At 35.8% G+C, this 23,649-nt stretch overlaps 1 protein-coding gene across 1 annotated transcript in view; it reads right to left on the bottom strand.

Moving 5' to 3' along the window:
- The window catches only part of LOC128984075 (transcription elongation regulator 1), a 176,631-nt gene that overhangs the window by 12,144 nt on the left and 140,838 nt on the right, over positions 1 to 23,649 (bottom strand). The window contains exons 18-19 of the mRNA XM_054403360.1: positions 17,066 to 17,174; positions 1,330 to 1,407 (exon numbers count right to left, since the gene is read on the bottom strand). Of these exons, the coding sequence (XP_054259335.1) occupies positions 1,330 to 1,407; positions 17,066 to 17,174 (187 nt within the window). The remainder of the gene's footprint in view (positions 1 to 1,329; positions 1,408 to 17,065; positions 17,175 to 23,649) is intronic.

Genomic DNA, 23,649 nt, shown 5'->3' with positions numbered 1-23,649 from the left:
TTGATAGAGAAATACTATCCCATAACTATTTTTTTTTATTTGGGGCAATGTTTAAGTCTGGCAACACTTTTTATTTTCAACACAAAACATAGAAAATATTTAAGTTCACAAATCATTAATCTGTTTGAAAAAAATCTTAATTTGACTGTTATTCCCTACATGTGAGGGTATGGAAATCTAAATTAGTGCCATTTTGTCACCAATACTAAGCAGTTTAACACAAACAATTTTTTAACATAGTCCGTCCGTTTGGCTATGATACCCAGCGGATTAGGGACCTTCTCGGAACTCAACTCACCCTTTTGACCTGTTCGTCGGGCTGGCCGGAGACAAACAGTGACTCACCCACTGTCACAGTCCCACAGATCTGTAACTTTTTTTGTTTCAAGTTAAAATAAAATTTTTTTTATAAATTTGAGTTCTACATGAAATTCCAGAAATAATGAGCCTAAACAGGATGTGGATACTTAATACCTATGATGTGAAAGTATTACAATTACTCTGTATCGTCACCAGCTTTGTCAAACTTTCAGATCGTAGATATTAAGTATCCACATCGTGTTTGGACTCATTATTTTTGGAATTTCATGTAGAACTCAAATATACAAAGAACAATTTATTTTAACTTAAAATAAAAAAAAGTTACAGATCTGTTGGACTGTGGACAGTAGGTAGGTAATCTTTTTATCAACGGCCAGCCTGACAAGCGGGTCTGAAGGGTGAGTTAAGTTCCGTGAAGGTTCCTAATCCGCTGGGTATCATAGCCAAACAGACGGACTATAACTTCGTTCCACCCTTTTTTTTTTTTAAAGTTGGCGGCCTCTTGCCCGTCCATAGACTAAGCGCCCGTGCGTGGATCGTTTACAGCAAAGCAAGGAATGAGCCGGTACAGTACAAAGGTGAACTGTACTGATAAAATGTTATCGGCAGTGACCAGGATCCGATCCCACGACATCGCTGCCTTGGGCCCGTAGTCCGCGACGCTACCAAATGAGCCACCAACTCACTACAGTACCCTGTATAAGTTTTGTTTGATCAGAATTGTAATAATGTTAATGTTTTATAATGGTAGATGATTTGATATTTATAGTTTAAATAAAATTGACAGTTAAATATATCTTTAATGTCTGTATAATATTTTATAAAATGTCAGAAGGGCTAAGCTCTGAAATTCCATATGTTGGTTTGTCAAATTTATTTTTTCAAGTTTCAATAATAATTTACAAAATTGAGAGTGAATACTAAATATAACCCCAAGTGTTGTTAGTGTACTAATAAGGTTTAGTAGTAGGTAAATATTCCTTAACTATGTGAGATCTACAAACTTACCTGTAGAAGTTCTCTAATATCTGCTTTTGCAGCAACCATTTTATCCTTGATGTATTCTTTGAATTCTCGTTCACATTTCTAAAATAAACCAGTAAAAATCATAAACTTATTTTGTAAACCAATGTTTTTTACCACCACCTAGCTTTGAAAGGAATTGGATTTTTACTGTATCAACAAAATAGAAATGCTAACCTAAATTACATTAAACAGTAGGGGTGTGTTTCCGATTTGATTCATTGAATCGCGATTCAATTAGTGGTGACCAAAAAACGATTTGATTCATGAGGGAGCCAGTATCCATATACGAAAAACGCCTGCAAGAAGTCAATGCAATACCCGCAATATAGGAGCGCGTTGTTGTTGCGTTTCCTTTGCGAAGGCGTTCTTATTTAATTAATTCTTTGCATGTAAATATTGCTTTAATTGTTTTATAATTTTTTGTTTTGACATTGCAAATGATGAGAAGTTTTGTTAAGTGTAAGCAGTGTGAGATATGTTTTACTACTGTAAACATAGCCAAAACAAGTCACTCCAAAATCATTCTAAAAATAACACACACAAAAAATTGTTACTTGATACTTAACTACTAGTAGTAAGATTGATGTTTTAGACTGGTAAATTTGGTATTTTTGTAGGTCTGCTATGTATACCTTGTAGTTTGTAGGTTTGATTCTATCATTTAATTTTTTTCAATGTAAACCAATTATTGAAAGTTTCAGTAGCCTATAAATCTTGCAAATGTTTTTATTTGTTTACACCAAAACATATCTTTATTTGTAAAATCAATATTATAGTGATGGGCAGATCCAAAAAAATGTCGGTACCGGATCCGGATCTTGAAAAATTTGGATCCGGATCCAGATACACACTGTCATAAGGGCGGGTTAAAAAAACTTAATTAACAGAATGCCAATTTAAATAATACTGTTTAAAATTAAATTGGTAATGTTTAAAGGTTAATATATCTCATATATAGAGTAATCTCCAGTTGAGCCCATAATCCCTCATTTTTTGGGGACACTAAAACTTTTCAAAATCATCAAATGAAAGTTTGTGCTAACTTTGCACAGTGGCGGATTTACCATAAGGCACACTAGGCACGTGCCTGGGCGCCCGCCGTTGAAGGGCGCCTGGTCGCGGCAGGCAGCGGGTAACGTGACGGGCGGCGTGTGCGTGGCGGCGGGCGCCAGGTGATTATCGATCGGTGAAGATGACTCACGTTCATGTCCCGACGTGCAGATGCAGGCATAATATATACTGCGAGTAACAGTAGCGACAGTGTTGCCAATTGCGGGGAAAATCCTCGATTTTTTAGGATTTCCAGCTGCGAAGATTTATGCAAGGATTCAGATTTTGTGAGTAATTTAGAGAATTTTCAGGTAAAACAACTAGGATTTTTTTGATAATCGAGTATTCTCAGTGCCTGGGTCTCTTTAAAAATATATTGAAAATCCCTCTTAATCTAAGCATTGAAAGAACAGCGTCTGCAACTTAAAAAAGTCAATCAATCAAACAATCAAGATCTAAGAACAAATAGATGAAGAAGAAGACGATGAAATGAGGGTGAGAACTAACTGCCGAACTGAGGTGAAGTGAAGGAAAATGCTCAGCTCCAGCTGTTGCTGTCGGTCAGCTCAGCTGAGCTATGTGCTCTAAGTTACGAAGTGAATGAATGTGAATTCGAATTTATTGTTACAAATTGTTATGAGGATATGACTGGGGTCGATATGTGTTATCAACAAACTACCACGCCTTTTTAGCTGTGTCACCTGTACAGAAACTTGTCGTTTGTTGGTTGCCTTCAGTTCAAATTTTCTTTCAATTAGGCCTACGTAGTGAAATTATTAAAACCTAACAAATTATGATTTATTACTCAGCTGTTCATGATGATTGGGCTTTAAATCAATTATCCTGGCTGATGAAATAGCCTATCATAGTCAGTAACAAAGTTACACAGATAATCTCACACCACACTCCACACTCATCTTTCACTCACATTTGGGTAAAAATACGTACCTAGGTGGTGTCCCAATCTCAATGATTTATAATTTGTTAATTTTCAAAGTTAATAACAAATATATTATTATTGATGAAGGTTATAAGTATTATATAATTTAGTATGTATTTTTTTAGGTACCGTATAAACACTGGGGGTTGTTCTTATTTGTATAGTATTAAGACACGGCCACCTATAAGGTAGCCGTGATTAGGAGCTTGCCTAAATGAATACACCCTAAAATATAAAAATAAATAGTTTGTGATTTTTTTTAAAGAATTTCGACGTCAACCTCAGCACACCCACAAAATTAACCAAGATGAACCACTTATTCAGATTTAACAAAGGGTAGGGTTCAGGAGTGGAAAACCTACTTTTTCCATTGATTATAATGCATGTGTTAAATCGTAGATAAATATATTCCATTATGTTGGTTATGGTCTATGGCTAGACCAATATTCATACTATTTTCCAGAACCCATAATTTTTAAAGTACAATAGGTTTTTATAATTAACTAGAATATATATATCTACTAGAAATATAATTTTTGGGGTTCTCTGTTGTACTTTTACTACCGTAATTTAATATATTATCAGCAGCCCTATTACGTGAACACCTAAATTCAAATATATATATGTGTATTAATAATTTCATAGAAACTATAAGAAAACCCAAAACAAAACCTATTTAAGCTGAATACATTTGAATTGAATTTAGTCAAGAACGGCAATGCGTTCGGCGATTAATTTAGGCTATTCATATTCATATTTATTCTTGTCTCAACAACAAAATATATGTTTTTCTTAAAACCTATTAATACAACTTTAATATAAAGTAGGCCCTACTCATATAGTGACTATGTTTTTCCTGGAAAATGCATTAATAAGCATGCCAACAACGGGAAGTTTAATATTGCTTTTACGCTGAAACCTTTCCTCAATCGCGGAACACAAAGGGGCGGCCGGCCGAACGGGCCTAGGGGCGGCGCCGTAGGTAAATCCGCCACTGACTTTGCACGACCACCCCCCTTTTGGTTTCTGTGTATATTTTACTATAGTTCGATCTTGAGTATGCTATATCGTGGTTTTTGCATGCAGCATCCAATATATTTATGCCTGAATCACCTCTTGTTTATCTCATCCTTAAATTCGTTCCAGGTCCACATTACTGATAGCTGGGTATGTGAAGTTCTACTCGTAAGTAAAATACCCTGTATCTGTGTACAAGAAGACTATACTGTGTTCTAACTTAGAAAAATATTAGATGGGGGAGTCTTGACATTTTATTCACCCTGTACACAGACACAGGGTATTTTACCTGTAGAATTTCACATACCCGGCTATCAGTACTGTGGATCTGGAACGAATTTAAGGAAGAGATAAGCAAGGGGTATTATTTTGAGAAGAGATATTTGGAAACTTAAAACTCATGGCTAACTTATATGGCAAGGCCATGTCTCAGTGTTTGTCTCTTGGGTAATATTGCTTTTAGTACCTAGGGGAGTTCGACACCCCTACACGGAGGTTATAGTGACGTTGTGCATAAGGGCCAGGCAGGCCGGTTCACAGTGAATCCAGCACTCTGCCGAACCTATACTCTTGGTATCATTGGGAACATAGTCAAACACTTTTGTTACTAAATAAAACTATGGCATGTTGTGTTGGTAAAAAAATCGGTAAAAATCGGAAAAAATCTGATCCATCAAAACCGGATCCAGCCCAAGATCCGGAATTTTTTGGATCCGATCGGGTGCTGGTTCTAGCTTGGATCCGGCGGATCCGGTAGTCCGATATCCGGATCCGACCATCACTACAATATTATAAAATAGGTAACATGCTTAACATAAAAAAGCTGTATTGCTTCAAATCGAGTTGCATCGATTCAAAAATGTTTTGCAGTTTCGCACACCACTATTAAACAGTACACATGAATTAGCCGGTGGGAGGCACATTAGATAAACAGTGTCCAGCTTGGGTGGAAGTTGGTGGTGTTAGTGAGTTTAGTAGGGATTGCGCATGTTTTGCTTATTTTTACACTAGTACTAGCTGTACCCGCGGGCTTTGCCCCGTTTAACTTCAAAAGTATTCACATGGCTCAATCACGTCCTGGCTACACTCACTCACCTTTTGGTTGCAAATTAGCTGTTGTCATAAATTAAAAAAAAAAATAATAGTGCTGCACCCTGTTGGTAATCCTTGTAACTTTAATACTTTTGAACATTATAGAATAGAACCAACTTGTTTTATTGAAACAGCTGTTAAGATTCATTAATTCCTTTTAAATATGAAAAATCATAAGGTTAACATGGGAAACTCCAGAGCCACTGGGGCGGAGCCCGAAATCCCGATCAGAATAAAAACTACTTAGTTTTCCTTTTTAATGCCCAAAGAATCGGTGTACCGAATTTCAGCCTCCTAGGTAAATTGGAAGTGGGAGAATTGGTGATGAGTGAGTGAGTTAGTGAGGGCTTTGCCTTTCAAATATTTAGACTAGAGGGCCCATGCTGCTCCGCAGCGTTAAAATAAATATAATATCCGAGATATAATCAAATATATGATTTTTGATTGAGTAATCCAGTATCTTACGCTTAACTGATTCAAACGATCAATAGCTTAAATAAAGCCTATAATTTACTGATTATTTTGAGTATAAAACATATAAATACCCCCGCCGCAGCAAACCTGCAGACTAAGCGAATTTCCATTTGACTGATTTGATTTACACAATGTCTACATACAAATATAACATTTATTCCCGATTTAAATAGAATTAGTTTAACAAGTACTTAGGTTTGCTGCATCAGGGAGGGTAAAACTGTTTTTTTTGTAAAATGTTAATAGTTAGTAAGAAATAAAAACATTTTCCAAATTTGATCAAAATATGTTCATAAACAAGCAAACTACAACAGTTTACTTATTCTCCATAAGAATAACATGGGAATTTTAAATTAACAATTTTTTTCAATTTTCTCCGTAACCATTAGGCGCATAATAACGCTTCAATATACTAAATTATTTGTTTTTTTAAGCTCTACAAAATGGTTTGGAAAGAAATTGCTAAATTTTATGTTTTTTGGGTCAAAAATGGGAAAAACCTATTTGTACCCCATAAAACCCCCCGTAAACCCCCCTTAAACCCCCGTTCTCATGGTCCGATCATGCTGGATCGCGAACTCGTTAGAATAAACGTAGGTTTACACGTTTGTACCAAATTTCATCAAAATCCGATCATCTTTGCTCGAGTTATCGTGCTAACGGACATTTTACCATGAGTACTACGGTAATAGCTTATTCCCTATATGGGAAATTCGCTAAAAACTAGAGGTGGGCCGATACCGATACTCGATACCAAAATACTCTCGATACCAGCGGTATCGAGGTATCGTCGATACTTGCCTGTTTTGGGTTCGATACCGATACTGACACTGAACCATTGAGTGCTACGAATCGGTGCGGATTAAGTCAGTTCAGAGCGGGTAAATTGTCGTTGCCGTTACGAATCCTAGCTGTTTGCCTACTTAGTTAAATATACTCGCAACTAGAGTCGAGTAGTAGAGGTTAAGCCGATTTCATTGATATTTGACAAGTAAATAACAAGAAAGGAAAATGTTTGAGTTTTATTTAATCCCTTAACCCCTTTCAATACTGACAAACTAGGCCTAATAATAATCGGCAACCTAGACATCGCTTGCGTCATCCATTTCACTGACAGCGACAGCTGACACTGGCACATTGGGTGATAGTGATAGGTAGTGGTGTGCAGCGAGTGCGATGCATTGAATTTTCAATTTGATGCATTGAATCCCGATTCGATCCAGCATGCATCGATTTGGTCACGATGCAGTTCTAAAAAGGGATGTGTCGATTATCTTATCGATACCACTGATACTTGGACATTGGTATCGGTACAAAGACTCAATTGTCAAAAGTCGATTCTGATGATACAGACACCCGACAGGGATAAATATTTTATTTTATTTACTTTATAGCTACAGTATTAGTTTTGTAATCACGGTTAACAATTTTCATAGCCAACTTAGAAACTATCTAGTTCAAAACAGCGACGGTGCCGGTGACATTGTTCAGCTTCAGCTCATTGCACAACACAATCTACATTTCAAGATGTCAGACTCAACTCAAGAGACAACCAGCGGGCCGGCGAGCGAATGTCCTGCCAACACGCAATTAATTATACTACACAATGTCTGTATTAATATATCAGACATTTAGATGTATTATTTTTATTTTTAGTACAAAATAAATAACCTAAACACGTCGAAATGTTCATTTTCATCCCTGCATTACACGAATCATTTGAAAAATTATATTCAACCAATAAACTTTAACATCGTCATCGTCGTATGGTTAGGCTTGCTTTATATTGCGCCAAAAAGTAGGTCCATATTTATCTGTACTATCTACCTGATTAAAGAGTTTAGTATAGTTTTTAAGTGCTACTATGACATAATGTATTTATTGAAAAATATCATAAGCCTTAGTCCATGTCGATTTTGTAATGTTATAACGAATGGTGAATGTTGACAATCAAAGTATGTAACAACAGTTCTCATTGGTCAGGAGGCGACAATGCACTACCATGTCAGCCAATCGACTTCCGTGTTTCAATGGAGCAAATGACGATTGCTTAGACATCGTTTTATGTGGTTTTTGTGGGTGGGAAGGGTATCGATAATTATCTTAATTCGAAATCCGATATGTAGTACGTGTTCGTTTATACATAATGAGTATTGAAGTATAAAAAACTAGGTTAGGTATGTTCTAAACATCGATTGTTCCGATCCATTGTTGACACCCCTACACGGAGGTTATAGTGACGTTGTGCATAAGGGCCAGGCAGGCCGGTTCACATTGAATCCAGCACTCTGCCGAACCTATACTCTTGGTATCATTGGGAACATAGTCAAACACTTTTGTTACTAAATAAAACTATGGCGTGTTTTATAAAAACACTCTTTTGGAGATTCTAGTCCCAAAACATAATCTTTATTGTAGGCTAAAAGTAAAACCTATCTATTGCCATACTTTTCTCCACAGACGTCGACTTATTCTACAATGTCTTTAAAAAATACCAGGTTTCAGTCAAAATACTTTTGTAAAAATTGACAATGTGCTGTTTTAGCACAGTCATTCCTTGACCACGATCGTTTTTACTCACTAGATAAAAGACTCACCTTACAAAAAGTATTTATAGGCCAAGATGTATGTATTTTTTTAAAGTATAACTGCAATTGCTTTTAAAAATAATTACAAAAACTGTCAAATGACTTAGATTAATACTTATAAGCCTACTTATAAATTAGAGGAAACTCTATTAGATCTCATCATAGTCAAATTCAAACATTTACAGTATTTTAAAATAATTAACACTTGTGTAATGGAAATCTGCAAGCGACTGTGGCATAGGGCGAGGGAGGGCATGTGAACCAGGCTTTAGAGCAAACTTTCTCTTTTTCTACCCCATGTCCCGTCAGAGGTGGGCGGGGCTTCACACTAATAAACACTCAGTTCATTCATTCACAGTAGAGATTAGAGAATAGTTTTTGTGGCAGTGACGTATGTCTCTTGTCTGCTCTTCATAGCTCACACGTAGATTTCTTTCGAGAAATTATAAGTGATAATCTTTATTAAAAATAAATGAAAAACTGTTGACACTTTCAAACTTAAGAAATCAAGAAATAAAAGTGTTAAAAATAAAAAGGTTGTTTGCTTAGTTATTCTGTATTTCAAAAATATCCTCATTTATGAATGTGTTTTCAGCTAGACTTGGTGACTTTTTCATAGTTAAACAAATTTTGAAGATATATAACTGTTTTTCATACAACTAGTGAGAAACTGTCATTATATAGGAAGTTCGTTTTTACTCTCTTAGGAAAAAAACTTACTGAGTATTTGTAGGCCAAGATGTACGTTTTTTTTTTTATTTATAGCTTAATGAGTTAACTAAAACAATTGATGCAATTTCAAATAAATACAAAAACTGGAAAATGACAGATAAATACTTATATAAGCCTATTTATAAATTAGAGGAAACTTTATTAGATCTCATGCTTTAGTCAAATTCAAACATTTACAGTAGGCCTATTTTAAACATTTAGTTTCATATTTTTGCAATTGTTTTTTGCACTTAATAATAAACCTTTAATTCCAAAATATAAGTTTGATACACATACATATTGTGTTTTTTTTATGGTATAACAGTTTATAATATTACTAGGTGTACAATGCAGTTGTCTGCTTGCAATATTGAGCGGAGCCAGCATATTAATTCAATGTCAATGACATTTTAAATAGAATGCCTATTTGCAGTAAGTATCCAAAGTCAATCATATAAGTCATGATTAAGAGAATGAATTGTCTACTTGCAGGAATCATATTCTATGTTTCATCTAGTTCTCATGAATTAAATGTCTACTTGCAGTATCCAACGCCAATGATATATTTGGTTCGCATAAATGGAATGCCTATTTACAGATTCTAAAGTCAATGGTACGTCTGGTTCACGTAGACGGATTGTTTACTTGTATAGTATCCAAACTCAATGTTACATGTAAATGAATAGTCTACTTGCAGTATCCTAAATCAATGGTCCATTTATTTTGTTCACATAAATAAAATGTCTAATTGCAGTATCCGAAGTCAATGGTAGGCTTAGGCTTACTTCTGCTTCACTTATATGGGATCGGGATGTCTGTGCAGTATTCAAAGTCAATGATACGTCGGGTTCACGTCAACGAATTGTCTAATTGCAGTATCGAAACTATGAGTGTTATATTTTATTCATATTAATGGAAATCCAGTAGACTGCAAATAGGAATTGCAGTACATATTCAAAGTCTACATTAACTATATGTGTCTTGCTCACATAAAATACTGTCAGTATCCAAACGCAATATATGGTGCATCAGCCTAATTTTGGCAACCCTCATAATTTTTCTTCAATGTCTTCTTTCTCTTAACTTCACTAATTAGTTTTTTTATCTGACCAATTCATAATTTAGTTTTATGATAAGAATGGATCTTTTATAAATAATACATTAACTTTTTGTTTGTAATCATTTCCTAACAGCGAATAATAGCAGTAAAAAGTAAGAAATATATTGTCAACCACTTTTAAAATTTCCCTTTTGCGCAATAAAATTTATCAATACCATGTAGACTAAAAAGAATAAGTGAAAACTTCAGGAGTTGGTTTACCTTGAAACCTTATTTTTCCTAGTATTTGGAACCTATATATTTTTCCAACTTAACTTTAGACTACTATATGGCTATGTTTAAAAACTATTTTGTAAGTTATTATCGCAGAGTAAAGCGAGGTGGTAGACAATAAGCCTACCGGTAGGCCTATTTGGTTAAACGACGCTGTTACATTTTCTCGTGAATTTGATAGAGAATCATATAGGCCTAATTTAATTGGTGATTAATTTTTTTCGAAGTGCACACAGCAATATTAGTATTAATCCTTTTGGATTTTATTGTCTAAGTTACACCATTTAGTTTTAAACCTTATCTGTAAACCAAGTGGTTGTGATGATTTCATTTCGTAAAATGATTTAGTATTTTTATAGCTACAAGTACCTTTTTTACAAATTTACTTGCAAATCAAGGGCAGAGTGATTTTGTTGTAGTGTTTTTTTTTTTTTGACCTCGTTTTATCTTCTCCTTCTCCACGTAACATATCATAGGCTTAGGCCTAATTAGTTGACTATTCATTGTTGTTAAAAAGATCAGAACGATTATACAATTAAATATAAACGGCATGACTTGAATCACTCAATATAGAACTGATTGTTACTCAATTCGTATTACATGCATTAGATTAATATGCTCTTCAGTATTCATAAGATTTTTTCTTTTGTACTGTATTTATAATGTGGTAGATTTGTTGACTAACATATGTCGAGGCTCTTGTTTACTTCTTAGTGTTAACTCGCAAATATTGTCATGGTGACCAATTAACCCATAAGGCCCATGTTAAATTTCTAAAAGTTTGCATTCATGTAGTAAAAAGTCCTATGGTCCGATTTGTACCATTTCAGATTTATACCTTCCCATGGTAGGGTACTATGACTGTGTTAAATTTTGTGAAGATCGCTTCAGCCGTTCAGGAGGAGTATTTGTAAAACAAAAGCAGGAGTGTAGTATAAGAGCTTCGCTCGCTCCGCTCAATTAGTGGAAGAAACTGTGCAACAAAGATAAGTATCGGAAGTATCGGTATCGATAGGTATCGAGAGTACTTTGGTGGTATCGGTATCGACAATTTTTGGTATCGGCCCATCTCTATAAAAAACATTAACAAAACTGGAGGGATTGATTTTTAATCATAGAAAAACCTTATGAAAAATAATTAGTATGTTGGTTGTTCACCTTGTGTTTGCTTGAAACTCGTCCGATTTGAATAACTAATAGCTTAAATGAAAGCCGGTGTTTCACTGAAGATTCTTAGGCCAAAATATATAGGATCATAATTACAACTGGTGAAATACATCTTAAATTGAAGTAAGAATTCAAAAATGAATCAAATTATGTTTTTTGGTTGAGTAACACAGTAGGTAAATATATGCCGAAGCTTGAAGATGGCAAATACGTGCGTGTCCATCATTTTGAGACCTCAATCATAAAAATCGGTTGGGTAAAAGAGCCTAACGAACTTGGAAAAGGAAAACCAAATTTAACTCCTATAAGAAATACATGGGGAGCAAATTTCGTTTACGTATAAGCCGAGTGGGATTATGGATAAATATATGCCATTGCTTAATGGCAAATCTGTGTGTGCATACCTTCAATTTGAGACCTCAATCATGAAAATCAACCAAATTTAAACTCCCATAATAAATACATGGGGAGCAAATTTCATTTACGTATAAATTTAGTGGGATTATAGATAAATATATGCCGATGCTTGATGGCAAATCTGTGCGTGCATACCTTCAGTTTGAGACCTCAATCATGAAAATCGGTCGGTTAGAAGAGCCAAACGAACTCGGCAAAGAAACCCAAATTTAACTCCCATAAGAAATACATGGGGAGCAAATTTTGTTTACATATAAACTGAGAGGGATTATAGATAAATATATACCGATGCTTGATGGCAAATCTGAGCGTGCATACCTTCAATTTGAGACCTCAATCATGAAAATCAGTCGGGTAGAAGAGCCAAACGAACTCCGAAAAGAATAATCAAATTTTTTAAAATATAAGATAAGGAATGAGGACACAGGGATTTTTCTTTTTTCTTTTATTTTGTACCTAAACATATTTTATTAAAACGTATGAAACATAGGAAACATCTATATTAATTTTATTTTCTTATTATATTTTATTTTAATGTTTTGCTATCACATATTTTTATTAGGGTGTGGAAACATTTTCATGGTTGTGACAAAGTTCTGCTGCCACTGGATCTGGCCATAATCTTAGCAAAGTTACATTCAGCAAACATTATCAGAGCATTTCATTCATAAGTAGAGGTGTGCGGATATCCGAAAAATCGGATCGGATTCGGTTCAGTTCGGATATCCGTATCCGAACCGGGCCCAAATTCGATATCCAACACTATCCGTTATATATCCGACTTTTTCGGATAGACAATATATTTTGAGGTTTTGGACAGAAAACTAAATCTCCATAGCCATTAGTTTCCCACGACAAAATTACAGCAATACGTTTCCAACGACCTAACTGCAAACGGCAAAGAAGCCGTATGATGCAATACTGATAACTAGTTTAGTCGTTATCGGCTGTTTTGCTTTACGATTAGATTTGTCTGGAACGAACAGACATAAAGCAGAAAAGAACTACCATGGTCAAATAAAAGTCAACTCGAGCTTGTCTCACTCCTGATACTAGGGGCGCTGCGTAATAGTTTTTTACAGTACTGTTTCAAAGTAGAAAAATCTAGCCTACTACTGTGATGTTACGTAAACAATAGATTTAATGTTTCCCGAAAAAAGTCAGAATAGAAACAATAGAAAGGCAACACAATATAAGGGTGGGAGAGGTTGGGCAATGACCTTGAAAGGAGCGCGGGTAGTGAGTCAAGTAGGACCGGAGGGGGAAGGGGTGGGTAAGACCTTGAAGCTATATATAGACTTGCACTACTTCCCTAAACCTAAAGGACTGGCCATCGAAGTATATTAACACAACTGGCCGGCGAGTGGTATTCCAATTACAGGACAAAATACGTTGTTTTTTTTGGTATTCATTGCCCGGTTTGACTTTGGATTGTCTTACTGTGTAGAAACTTTGAATAATAAAAAATAAAGTTAGAACTAACCACGATTATTTAGCATTGATTGTGTACGTATTAAATTATTAAACTATAGGGACCATGGATATATACAAACTTTTGTCGTGATTTTAATTTCAACATCAAAATACAATATTGCACAATCGTGATATTTTAGGTCATTGACCTTTATTATGCATCCGGTATTGCTGTTTCAGAAGAGAAGCACGTTGATAAATTATAAATTGATATTCCCGTAGTTAAAAAGAATTATTTTATAAACCTATAAAACTAAATCATAAAATCTTACATAAAGATAACAATAACGGAAATTGTAAAAAGGGTATAAAGATAACAACGTCGTTATTCTTTCTCTTTGTTTTTCTATTTCTTGGGTTTCCCTTCATCACGCATTCAACAAGTTGCCATGGTTACTAATCACCCATGTCGTTATCAGCTTTTGTGACATAGCGCACAGCAGGGGGGTAAACTTGACAAAAATAGGTTAATTTTTACCTATTATTTAATTACCAATGAATGTACTACTTTATTGGTATTTGGTACTGTATTAATAATCGGTCAAAATGGCCGATTTTTGTCAAATTTTACACCAAATTTATTGAAATTTCAAGGTGAATATTAATAAAACAATTATTACCAAATATTTGTATTCATTTAAAAAGATTGATTTGTGGTATTGGGTTCCCCACTGAGTGCAGCCGAGCGGCACTAATGAGGGCCGGACCTTCTTGGGGGTGAACAATAGACGGCTTATCAGACCCTCCCCTCCCCCGTGGTCTGGAGAAAGCTTGTAAACAAACTATTGCACAAGCATGACTTGACATTGGGCTGCTTCAACGATAATTTTGTCAAATGAACTGTGATGTTTCAAAATCAAAAACAATAATTTGGGACCATACTGCTTAACAATAATGGACTGCAATTATTGTTGAACATACAATCCATTTTTAACAAACTAAGATTATACGATTCAAATCTATATATATAAAATCCAATGTATGTTTGTTTGTATGTTTGTCCTTTATGGACTCCGAAACTGCTCGACAGATTGTAATGAAACTTTCAGGTATTATTAAGCATTATTCCAGGATGGTTTGCGTGAAGTTTGGTGCAGATCCGTCAAAAGGGCTTCGCCCCAGTGGCTCTGGAGTTTCCCATGTTAACCTCATGAGTATTCATATTTAAATGGAATTAAAGAATCTTAACAGCTGGTTCAACTAAAGAATTTGATTCCGTGATGTTCAGTAGCATTAAAAATTTAATAGGTTTACCAACAGGGTGCAACACTATTATTTTTTTTAAATTTATGACAACAGCTAATTTGCAACCAAAAGGTGAGTGAGCGTAGCGAACGAACTTCAACCTGGAGGTGAGTTAGCGTAGCGAACGAGCTAACCTGAAGGCAAGTGAGCGCAGTGAACGAGCTCCAACCTAAAGGTGAGTGAGCGTAGCGAACGAACTTCAACCAGGACGTGATTGAACCATGCGAACGAGCTCATCCGAGCATTTGACATAAAACCACATTAGGACAGGACGACGTCTAGGCCAGCTAGTACAATTATAAAAATTATCTTGGTATTTTACTTGGGGTAATGAAGTTATGTAGGCTAGTATAATTCTCGGTTCATCAAGGTTCTACTGAATTATGTTTGGCAGTGAATAAGTGTAGAATGCAATTTATAAATTCAGGGATACACACCTTTTACACAGTTATAAAGTATAATTGCCCAACATCAAATCGTGAGCTAGAGCCCATCTTAGTGCATTAGTGATGTTTTCTAAACTTGGCAAACCCGCAAAATGCCACTTAAGGCCAATAATCCGTTCCAAAAACGCAAGGAAATACAATGTGAAAATAAACTTGAGATTGAACTCCTTGGCTTGTGAGAACCAGGAAACAAGATAAAACATAACCTCAAGTAAACAAGCCCAAACGTTTGACATCAGTCCTGCTGAGTTAAGGTGTTGTGTGAAGATTTCGGCTGCTAGTGTACTTAATTCAAGCAACCAACTTTTGAAAATAAATATTGTGAATTGTGATTTTCAAGAGAGAGAAAACTGTGGACTTGGCTAATTTGAAATTCTATAGTTCAAAATCGTCATTTAAGTTTAATTACACAGCTTTACATTGTTTTATAGGTTCAAAATACATATGCAGCTTATTATTAACCGCGCCGAACTATCCGAATCCGAACCTCCCAATATCCGATCCGATCCGAACCGAGCCTCAACTATCCAAACCGAATCCGATACGAAATGAAATTTCACTATCCGCACACCTCTAAAAATTAATAAAACAATTATTACCAAATATTTGTATTCATTTAAAAGATTGATTTGTGGTATTGGGTTCCCCACTGAGTGCAGCCGAGCGGCACTAATGAGGGTCGGACCTTCTTGGGGGTGAACAATAGACGGCTTATCAGACCCTCCCCTCCCCCTTGGTCTGGAGAAAGCTTGTAAACAAACTATTGCACAAGCGTAACTTGACATTGGGCTGCTTCAACGATAATTTTGTCAAATGAACTGTGATGTTTCAAAATCAAAAACAATAATTTGGGACCATACTGCTTAACAATAATGGACTGCAATTATTGTTGAACATACAATCCATTTTTAACAAACTAAGATTATATGATTCAAATACAATTATAAAAAAATTATCTTGGTATTTTACTTGGGGTAATGAAGTTATGTAGGCTAGTGTAATTCTCGGTTCATCAAGGTTCTACTGAATTATGATTGGCAGTGAATAAGTGTAGAATGCAATTTATAAATTCAGGGATACAATCCTTTTACACAGTTATAAAGTCTAATTTAATTGCCTAACATCAAATCGTGAGCTAGAGCCCATCTTAGTGCATTAGTGATGTTTTCTAAACTTGGCAAACCCGCAAAATGCCACTTAAGGCCAATAATCCGTTCCAAAAATGTAAAGAAATACAATGTGAAAATAAACTTGAGATCGAACTCCTAGGCTTGTGAGAACCAGGAGACAAGATAAAAAAAAACCTCAAGTAAACAAGCCCGAACGTTTGACATCAGTCCTGCTGAGCTAAGGTGTTGTGTGAAAATTTGGGCTGCTAGTGTACTTAATTCAAGCAACCAACTTTTGAAAATAAATGTTGTGAATTGTGATTTTCAAGAGAGAGAAAACTGTGGACTTGGCTAATTTGAAATTCTATAGTTCAAAATCATCATTTAAGTTTATTTACACAGCTTTACATTGTTTTATAGGTTAAAAATACATATGCAGCTTATTATTAACCGCGCCGAACTATCCGAATCCGAAAATATCCGAATCCGAACCTCCCAATATCCGATCCGATCCGAACCGAGCCTCAACTATCCGATCGGAAATGAAATTTCACTATCCGCACACCTCTATTCATAAGTTGCATTTCTAACCCACTTAGTCTATAAATGTTGCATTTCTGAGTCACTTAGTAATAGGTGAAATAATTATTACTAACCTTTTCACTAGAAGAGAACTTGGTGTATCTAGGGTCATCTTTTATCTGTTTGCGAACTTCTTTCCACGAGCTTGATAAGGTAACATCCGCTGTTTCATTTAACAACTCTCTGAAATATAAAAAGTATGTATAGATACAAGCTAAATTTGAATTATCTTTGAATTATGTCTTTTAACCAGACACAAATCCCCCCCCACCAAACTGGCCAAGACAAAATCCCCAAATAACACCAAATCAGTTGTAGAGTTCTGGTTCCACCGTCCATGCCATAACACTTGAGTGCGGCAGGCATTCAAACAGGCACTCGCCAATGGCGGTGAGGCCCGGGCAAAGCCCCCGCGCGGCACCGTAACAGCAAATGCAATTGGCATTCCAATTAATCAATCTGACGAACAACAAAAGAGCAGCGGTGATTGTACTACGTTACCCCGAGATTGGACATAGTTCCCTTGAACACCAATAGGTAGCAGCACTGCCTGGATTAGTAGTCAGTGGCTTTGTAATGTTGCTTGAAGAGAGGAAATCCCAAAACCGGGACAAAAGCATTGTCAAACGGGATTTTACAGGAAATTTTAGTACCAACCTACCCTAAAATAAAGCTTACATTCCAAGCTACAGGCTGGCAACGATTATAACGCTCCCTGGCAATCGCTGAGCTCATACTGAACTAAATGTAGTGGGGGTTGCGCAGCTACATCAATTGATGTAGGCCGATAAGAGCACTCGTGGCGTGACTCCATCAATTGATGTAGTCAGCACTCAACAAGTTAAACTATGATGATAACAAATGACAATGTTTGTTATGCATATTTGGTCCTTATTTACTACCAAGAGACATGGACGAGTCTCAAATTTTTGATAAATTTGCGAGATTAACAAAATCTTGTTAGTTCAAGCAAGATTGACTTTGCCCCAAGACAAGATTATTTAAAAAAAATTAAAAACAGAACGCCTTTGCAAAGGAAACGTAACAGCAACACGCTCTTGTATTGCGGGTATTGCAGAGACTTTCTGAAGGTGATTTTTAACTGTGTACATCTCTAAAATCGGTCAAATCAGTTTATCCGGTAATTCATTTATCCGTTATGATCCTAGTCCTGTCTATACCGGAAATAATAGGTTTTACTGTACAGTAGACCCTCTCTAATCCGGCACTGCACCACTCCGGCACTCATGTAATCCGGCGTCTTTTGACGGGTGACGTCTTCCGCGATCACGGCAAAATTCTGATTATCTCCTGCGGCCAAGTAGACATCATCATCCACTCCCGCAGTCATTGTCGTCTTGCGCGATCGCGGCAAAATCATGAACATCTCCCGTGGTCATGTAGACATTATTGTTGGCTACCTCGGTAGCGGCAAAAATTTTATCATCTCCCGCGGCCGTGTAAACATCAATGTCTACTCCCGCGGTCAAGGATATGTCATCGTCGACTTGCGCGATCGCTGTAAAATCACGAACATCTCCCGCGGTCACGGAAACGTCATCGTCGTCATGTGCGATCGTGACAAAATCACGAAAATCTCCCACGGACAATAAACATTATCATCGCCACTGGCGGTCACGGAAACGTCATCACTGTCATGCACGATTGTGTTAAAATTATGATTATCTCCTGCGGCCATGTAGACATTATCATCGTCCCCCACGATCTTCGGATATGTGTTTTAATTGCATTTTAAGTGTTTTTATTGATAACATTCCAGTAATCCGGCATTTACACTAAAAGAGAGAAAATGTCCAGGTAGACCCGGTCAGACCTAATCAGCTGTTGTCAAAACATAGCTATTGTTGTGAAACCGAGGGGGTGCGCTACCCCATCCCAGCGGTCATCACTACTGCCTACTAGGGGTGTGCGAGTATTCAAACATCGAGCTTTTTCGGGCCGAAAAGGACGCTATTCGGCTCGGCTCGTGATTTTCAAAAAGTTCGAAATGTTCGAGCCGAATACTTTTTGAACTAGCAAATAAAACTTAAAATAGGAAATAAGGAACTAACTTTCATTTAAATTTAATCTCCGTTTCATAATTGTGTCAATATGTAATTCGATAAGCATAGCCTACATCATTACATGATGTTTGCTCAGTAAATACTGAACTGAACTGAAGAACAGAAGAACCAACCAACAAAAGAATTACGCAATGACAAGACGAAATCAGCTGACTAAATCAACTAGCCAATGCCACTGCCGTCGACACTGCACATCATTTTTGCTGCAATGTTTGGATTGGACACTAAACTGAGACTGAGTGAGAAAGAATACTGGATTGAGAAGCACTGGAACGGCGACTTTGTTATAAAATCGACATATGTAAAATTAGGTTATGTTAGTCTCAACTAGACGAATCAATCATACATTGGCTCATAGATTTATTACAATTTAACAATACCCTATTCCCATTCCCACCAGCCTGCCCCTAGTTACAATGCACCAAGTACTTTACCACTAGTACATTTGGCGGCCAACGTCTCTCAATTTTAACAGTGACCAGTCGTAGTCTATCTCTAGCTCAGTGGGACTAAACCCATTGTGCAATGTGTATGTCATGCGTAAAAAATTATCAAAACTGATGATTCATACTAAAATAAAGTAAATAACACCCCATTCAATTTACTCATAATTAGGCGCCCTTATGGATAAATTGATTTCCATAAAAGTCAGGACTTAAAGGTTGCCTACGAATATTAGCGGTATGGATTATAAACATAAACAAATGACGTAACTGGTCCGAATCGAGTGCTAATAACAACATGGTTTGGACAAATCATTTTAAGCTATTTTAAATTTGCACTTTCCAGCCAGTAACACATTTGTTTATGTTTATGAACAATACCGTGTCTGTTTTAATCACGGCCGCCTTTAACTACAGGCCGCGGTCTGGTCGAATTGGCAACACGTCGCAAGTGGTGTTGTTCAGTGACAGACGTCCGATAAGATAACATGGCAGACATGTGACATTAGCTCATTAAATCGCACTTTATTGATTTAAATTTAAATTTATTAAAATATTGAAAATAAAACATACAGAATTGAAAACCGAAACAATATGAATTTATCTGTAGATTTTTAAGCGGAGTCAATAATGTCATAGTCCAGTAACCATTCGTTCGTAAATACACAAATACCATTAGCTGCTTCCAAACAAAAACAGCTGTTACAACACCACTTGCGACGTTGCCAGTTCGAAGGCCGCGGCCTGTAGTTAGAGGCGGCCGTGGTTTTAATATTCGTGGTATTAGCATTGACAAAGCGGGAACGCGTCAAGGTGACACCACATCAACCAACCACCAACAAGAAGAAGCAGTTTAGGGTTGCATCATTGATTATACATCTTGGGGAAGAAGTATAATCAATGGTTGCGGGTTGATGTGGTGCACGTTGTCGTGGTGGCACCTCTTCCGTGTGGTGGCGGATTGTCGGGGTGGCACGTTGGTGCCTTCGTGCTTGGTGGCGGGTTGACGGTACAACCATACTAGTATAATAATATTTGTGGATTTTTTATTCCATTAAAATCGTTATGATTGACCAACTTCGTATAAAGCAATTGCTTTGTCAATGATTTTAATCATATAATTGTTGACGTTACGCTTATTATATTATAAAGGTACTATAATCAATGGTTAAAGATTGCATTTGGTTTTACTTTGTACTGCACGAATGTGAAAAAATCATATTGCGTGTTGCCGTTTGGTTTCTGAATCGTTGTTTGTTGTTATTGTTTTTGGTTTTACTTCTTGGCTGTTATCTCTGTTTAGTGTTTGTTTACTTTTAAAAATTTTTATCTTTCTCTAGTCGTAACATTGTTATAATTTATTTGTTATTTTATAAAGTAGTTTGTTACAAAAATAGTTTCGCCCAAAATGTAGGAAGTGCGTGTATTTCTCTAGTAGTGTAATGAAAGTACAATAAGAACAGTTTGGACGTAGCGAGTTTAATTAATTTCGATTGTATTTGTAGTTTTTAAGGCCTGACCTTTTGTTTAGTTTACTGAGTTTCGTTCAAATTACAAGATGGATAGTGAAGATGAACAATGCATTGATGACCCACCAGCTGCACCTTCTACAAGTACTTCTGTTGAAGCGATCAACTGAGTTAGTAGTCCAGGATCTGAAGGGGGTTGAGCATGCATGACAAGGGTGACGCAATTTTATTTCTGATTGTTGTTATAGGCACTATAGTGATCACGAAAACGCATGTCGTCGCCCCCCAGCGTGGTCGACAACCCGGGGGGGAGGGGGGCAATATGGCGGGGGGCGCTGTTTACTAAAACGCCTATAACTCGAGAAATATTCTAGGTAGAACATTGCAATAAACGTCAATTTACTCAAAAAGTTATGATCTTTAAAAATGTTAATGTAGTGAAATTCGTATCTTTTATGGTTTTTTAGTTATTTTATATTGAAGCTAAAAATCAATATGGGGTTACGGGGTTAAAATAGGGTTTTCCCATTTTTGACCCTAATAACCAAACAATTTGCAATTTATTTCTTAACCCATTTTCTAGAGCTTAAAAAAACAAATAATTTAATATAGCAAAGGGCTGTTGTATGCCATACGGTTATGGAGATAGTAAAAAAAAACTTAAATTAAAAATGCCCATGTTATTCTTACGGAGAATAAAAAAAAAACGGTTGTAGTTTGCTTATATATGGATATGTTATAATCAAATTTGGCAATTTTGTTTATTTCATACTAAGCTATCAACATTTCAATATAAAACTCACCTCAATACCTTCCCTGTAGCAGCAAACCTAGGTACTCATTATAATTCATTTTATTTAAATAGGAAATAAAACTGACAGTTTTCAGGGAATATTTTAGTATAATTGGACGAAACGAAGTGAAGTCCTCACCGTCAGCCTATAAAAATTCCTTGCTAAAACTATGTTAATAAAAGGCTCTTTTATTACAGCATTAAAAAATCTGAGTCTTGTACCACGGATTTATTTTTTTGTGTAGTTCTTAATAAACTATATTCGAATAAATTTCGTGAATGTTTGCGATTTAACTTAACTCAATAAAGTTCGTTATTTGACACGTTTTTTTGTTCGTTAGTGTTTCATTTGACTAGCAAAATCAAAATCACTAACACCAAATCATCCGTCGTCTGCCATGAAATAACCAAAATATTTTTGTTTAGTGTTTACATTGTTTTAAGTTAGTAATTACATTGATTTAGTTGCTGTGATTTCAACTTTTATTTTATTAAAGTCGGTTTTTTTTTAAATTTGTATTGCGTTACATTAGATCTGATCTATAAATTCGTTAACTTACTCTATGATTGTCTACTGCATTTGGAAATAATGAATGAGACTTAACCAAGCGCAGACTTCTTTTAAGTGGTCTTATCTATGTTTCTATCTCAGATATCAGTCTAAAGAAATCGGAGTAAATGTTATGACTGTTACAAAATAATAAGACAATCCAGTTGTCAGTAAGCGTATGGACCATCATTTTCCCAAATCAAGGTACTTACTAGGCCTAGGTTAGGTATCCACTCAAACAAACATAGAATGAGTACAAAGTAATACTTGAACTTTCCATAGTTCTATGAAATTTAGCCTGAAGTGGTGTTTATCTTCTTTATATTTCAGATTATTGACTCTAGAAATGTTGCCTAATAATTTTCACTAACTTAAGGCCTTAAGAGTCTTCCTTAGTGGAAGCCATGTTGGATTTCTTCCCCATAAGAACAATGTTAACTTTGGGTCCAAATATCTCATCAGCAAATTGTCATATAATTATGGATAAGGAGTTAAATTTAAGGAATTGCAGTCCTCTAGAGATTGACGATTTTTATTTCACAATTTTTAATTTTTATAATGAATAATTGATTATTAATTAGCTTAAAATTAAGCTAATTATTGAAAGGAAATGAAAATGGATTTTCGAAATTCAAAAACCTCAGTCACGAGTCTATTATGTTAAAAATACAAATTATAAATTTCAAAGCTATATCTTAACAAATAACGCCGTTACGTGTCCACAAATGATGTAATGTTTAACATTGTTCTTATGGGGAAGAAATCCAACATGGCTTCCACTAAGGAAGACTCTTAAGTTTACCATAAAGTTCTTAAGGTAAGTTAAGCTTGGCCTGTAACTTAGAGGCCTAGGCTAGGGGTACAGTTAACTACATTAAGGCATCAAATTAATTTGTAGATATGCCTAGGCCTATCCTAGGTCCTAGGCCTTGGCATATATTTTTAAAATTAGTGGCCGGCTGCACTTTAGTAAGTTATCTGCTCTACACTCATCCAAATGGAAAATATCAATAGCCTACATCGATTAGTTCATTCGGTTAGTTATGTTTAGGTTAGGTTAACCCAACTAACCAACCAAACTTAATATGTGGAATGAAATAATCGATATGCCGATCGATAAGTTATATCCGTTCCGATGAGTGTAGGACAGATACTAAAGTGGTCTACTTTTGACTGATTGACTCCTTTAACCGATTAAGTAAGTTAGGCCTAAGTTAGAGTTAAAACTTCAACTCCCAACATTTTTACAACCCCCTTCTGTTAAAATGAGGGTGTTGTAAAATAAGTTATTTAAGCGAGTTGTAGTATTGATGTCAAAG

This window comes from Macrosteles quadrilineatus, unplaced genomic scaffold (genome assembly GCF_028750875.1).
Source record: "Macrosteles quadrilineatus isolate MER2022 unplaced genomic scaffold, UCM_ALF_1.0 Scaffold_1__1_contigs__length_201487025, whole genome shotgun sequence".
NCBI classification, from domain to species: Eukaryota; Metazoa; Arthropoda; class Insecta; order Hemiptera; family Cicadellidae; genus Macrosteles; species Macrosteles quadrilineatus.
Note: the sequence above shows the minus strand (reverse complement) of the source record. Positions and strands in the feature narration are given on the sequence as shown.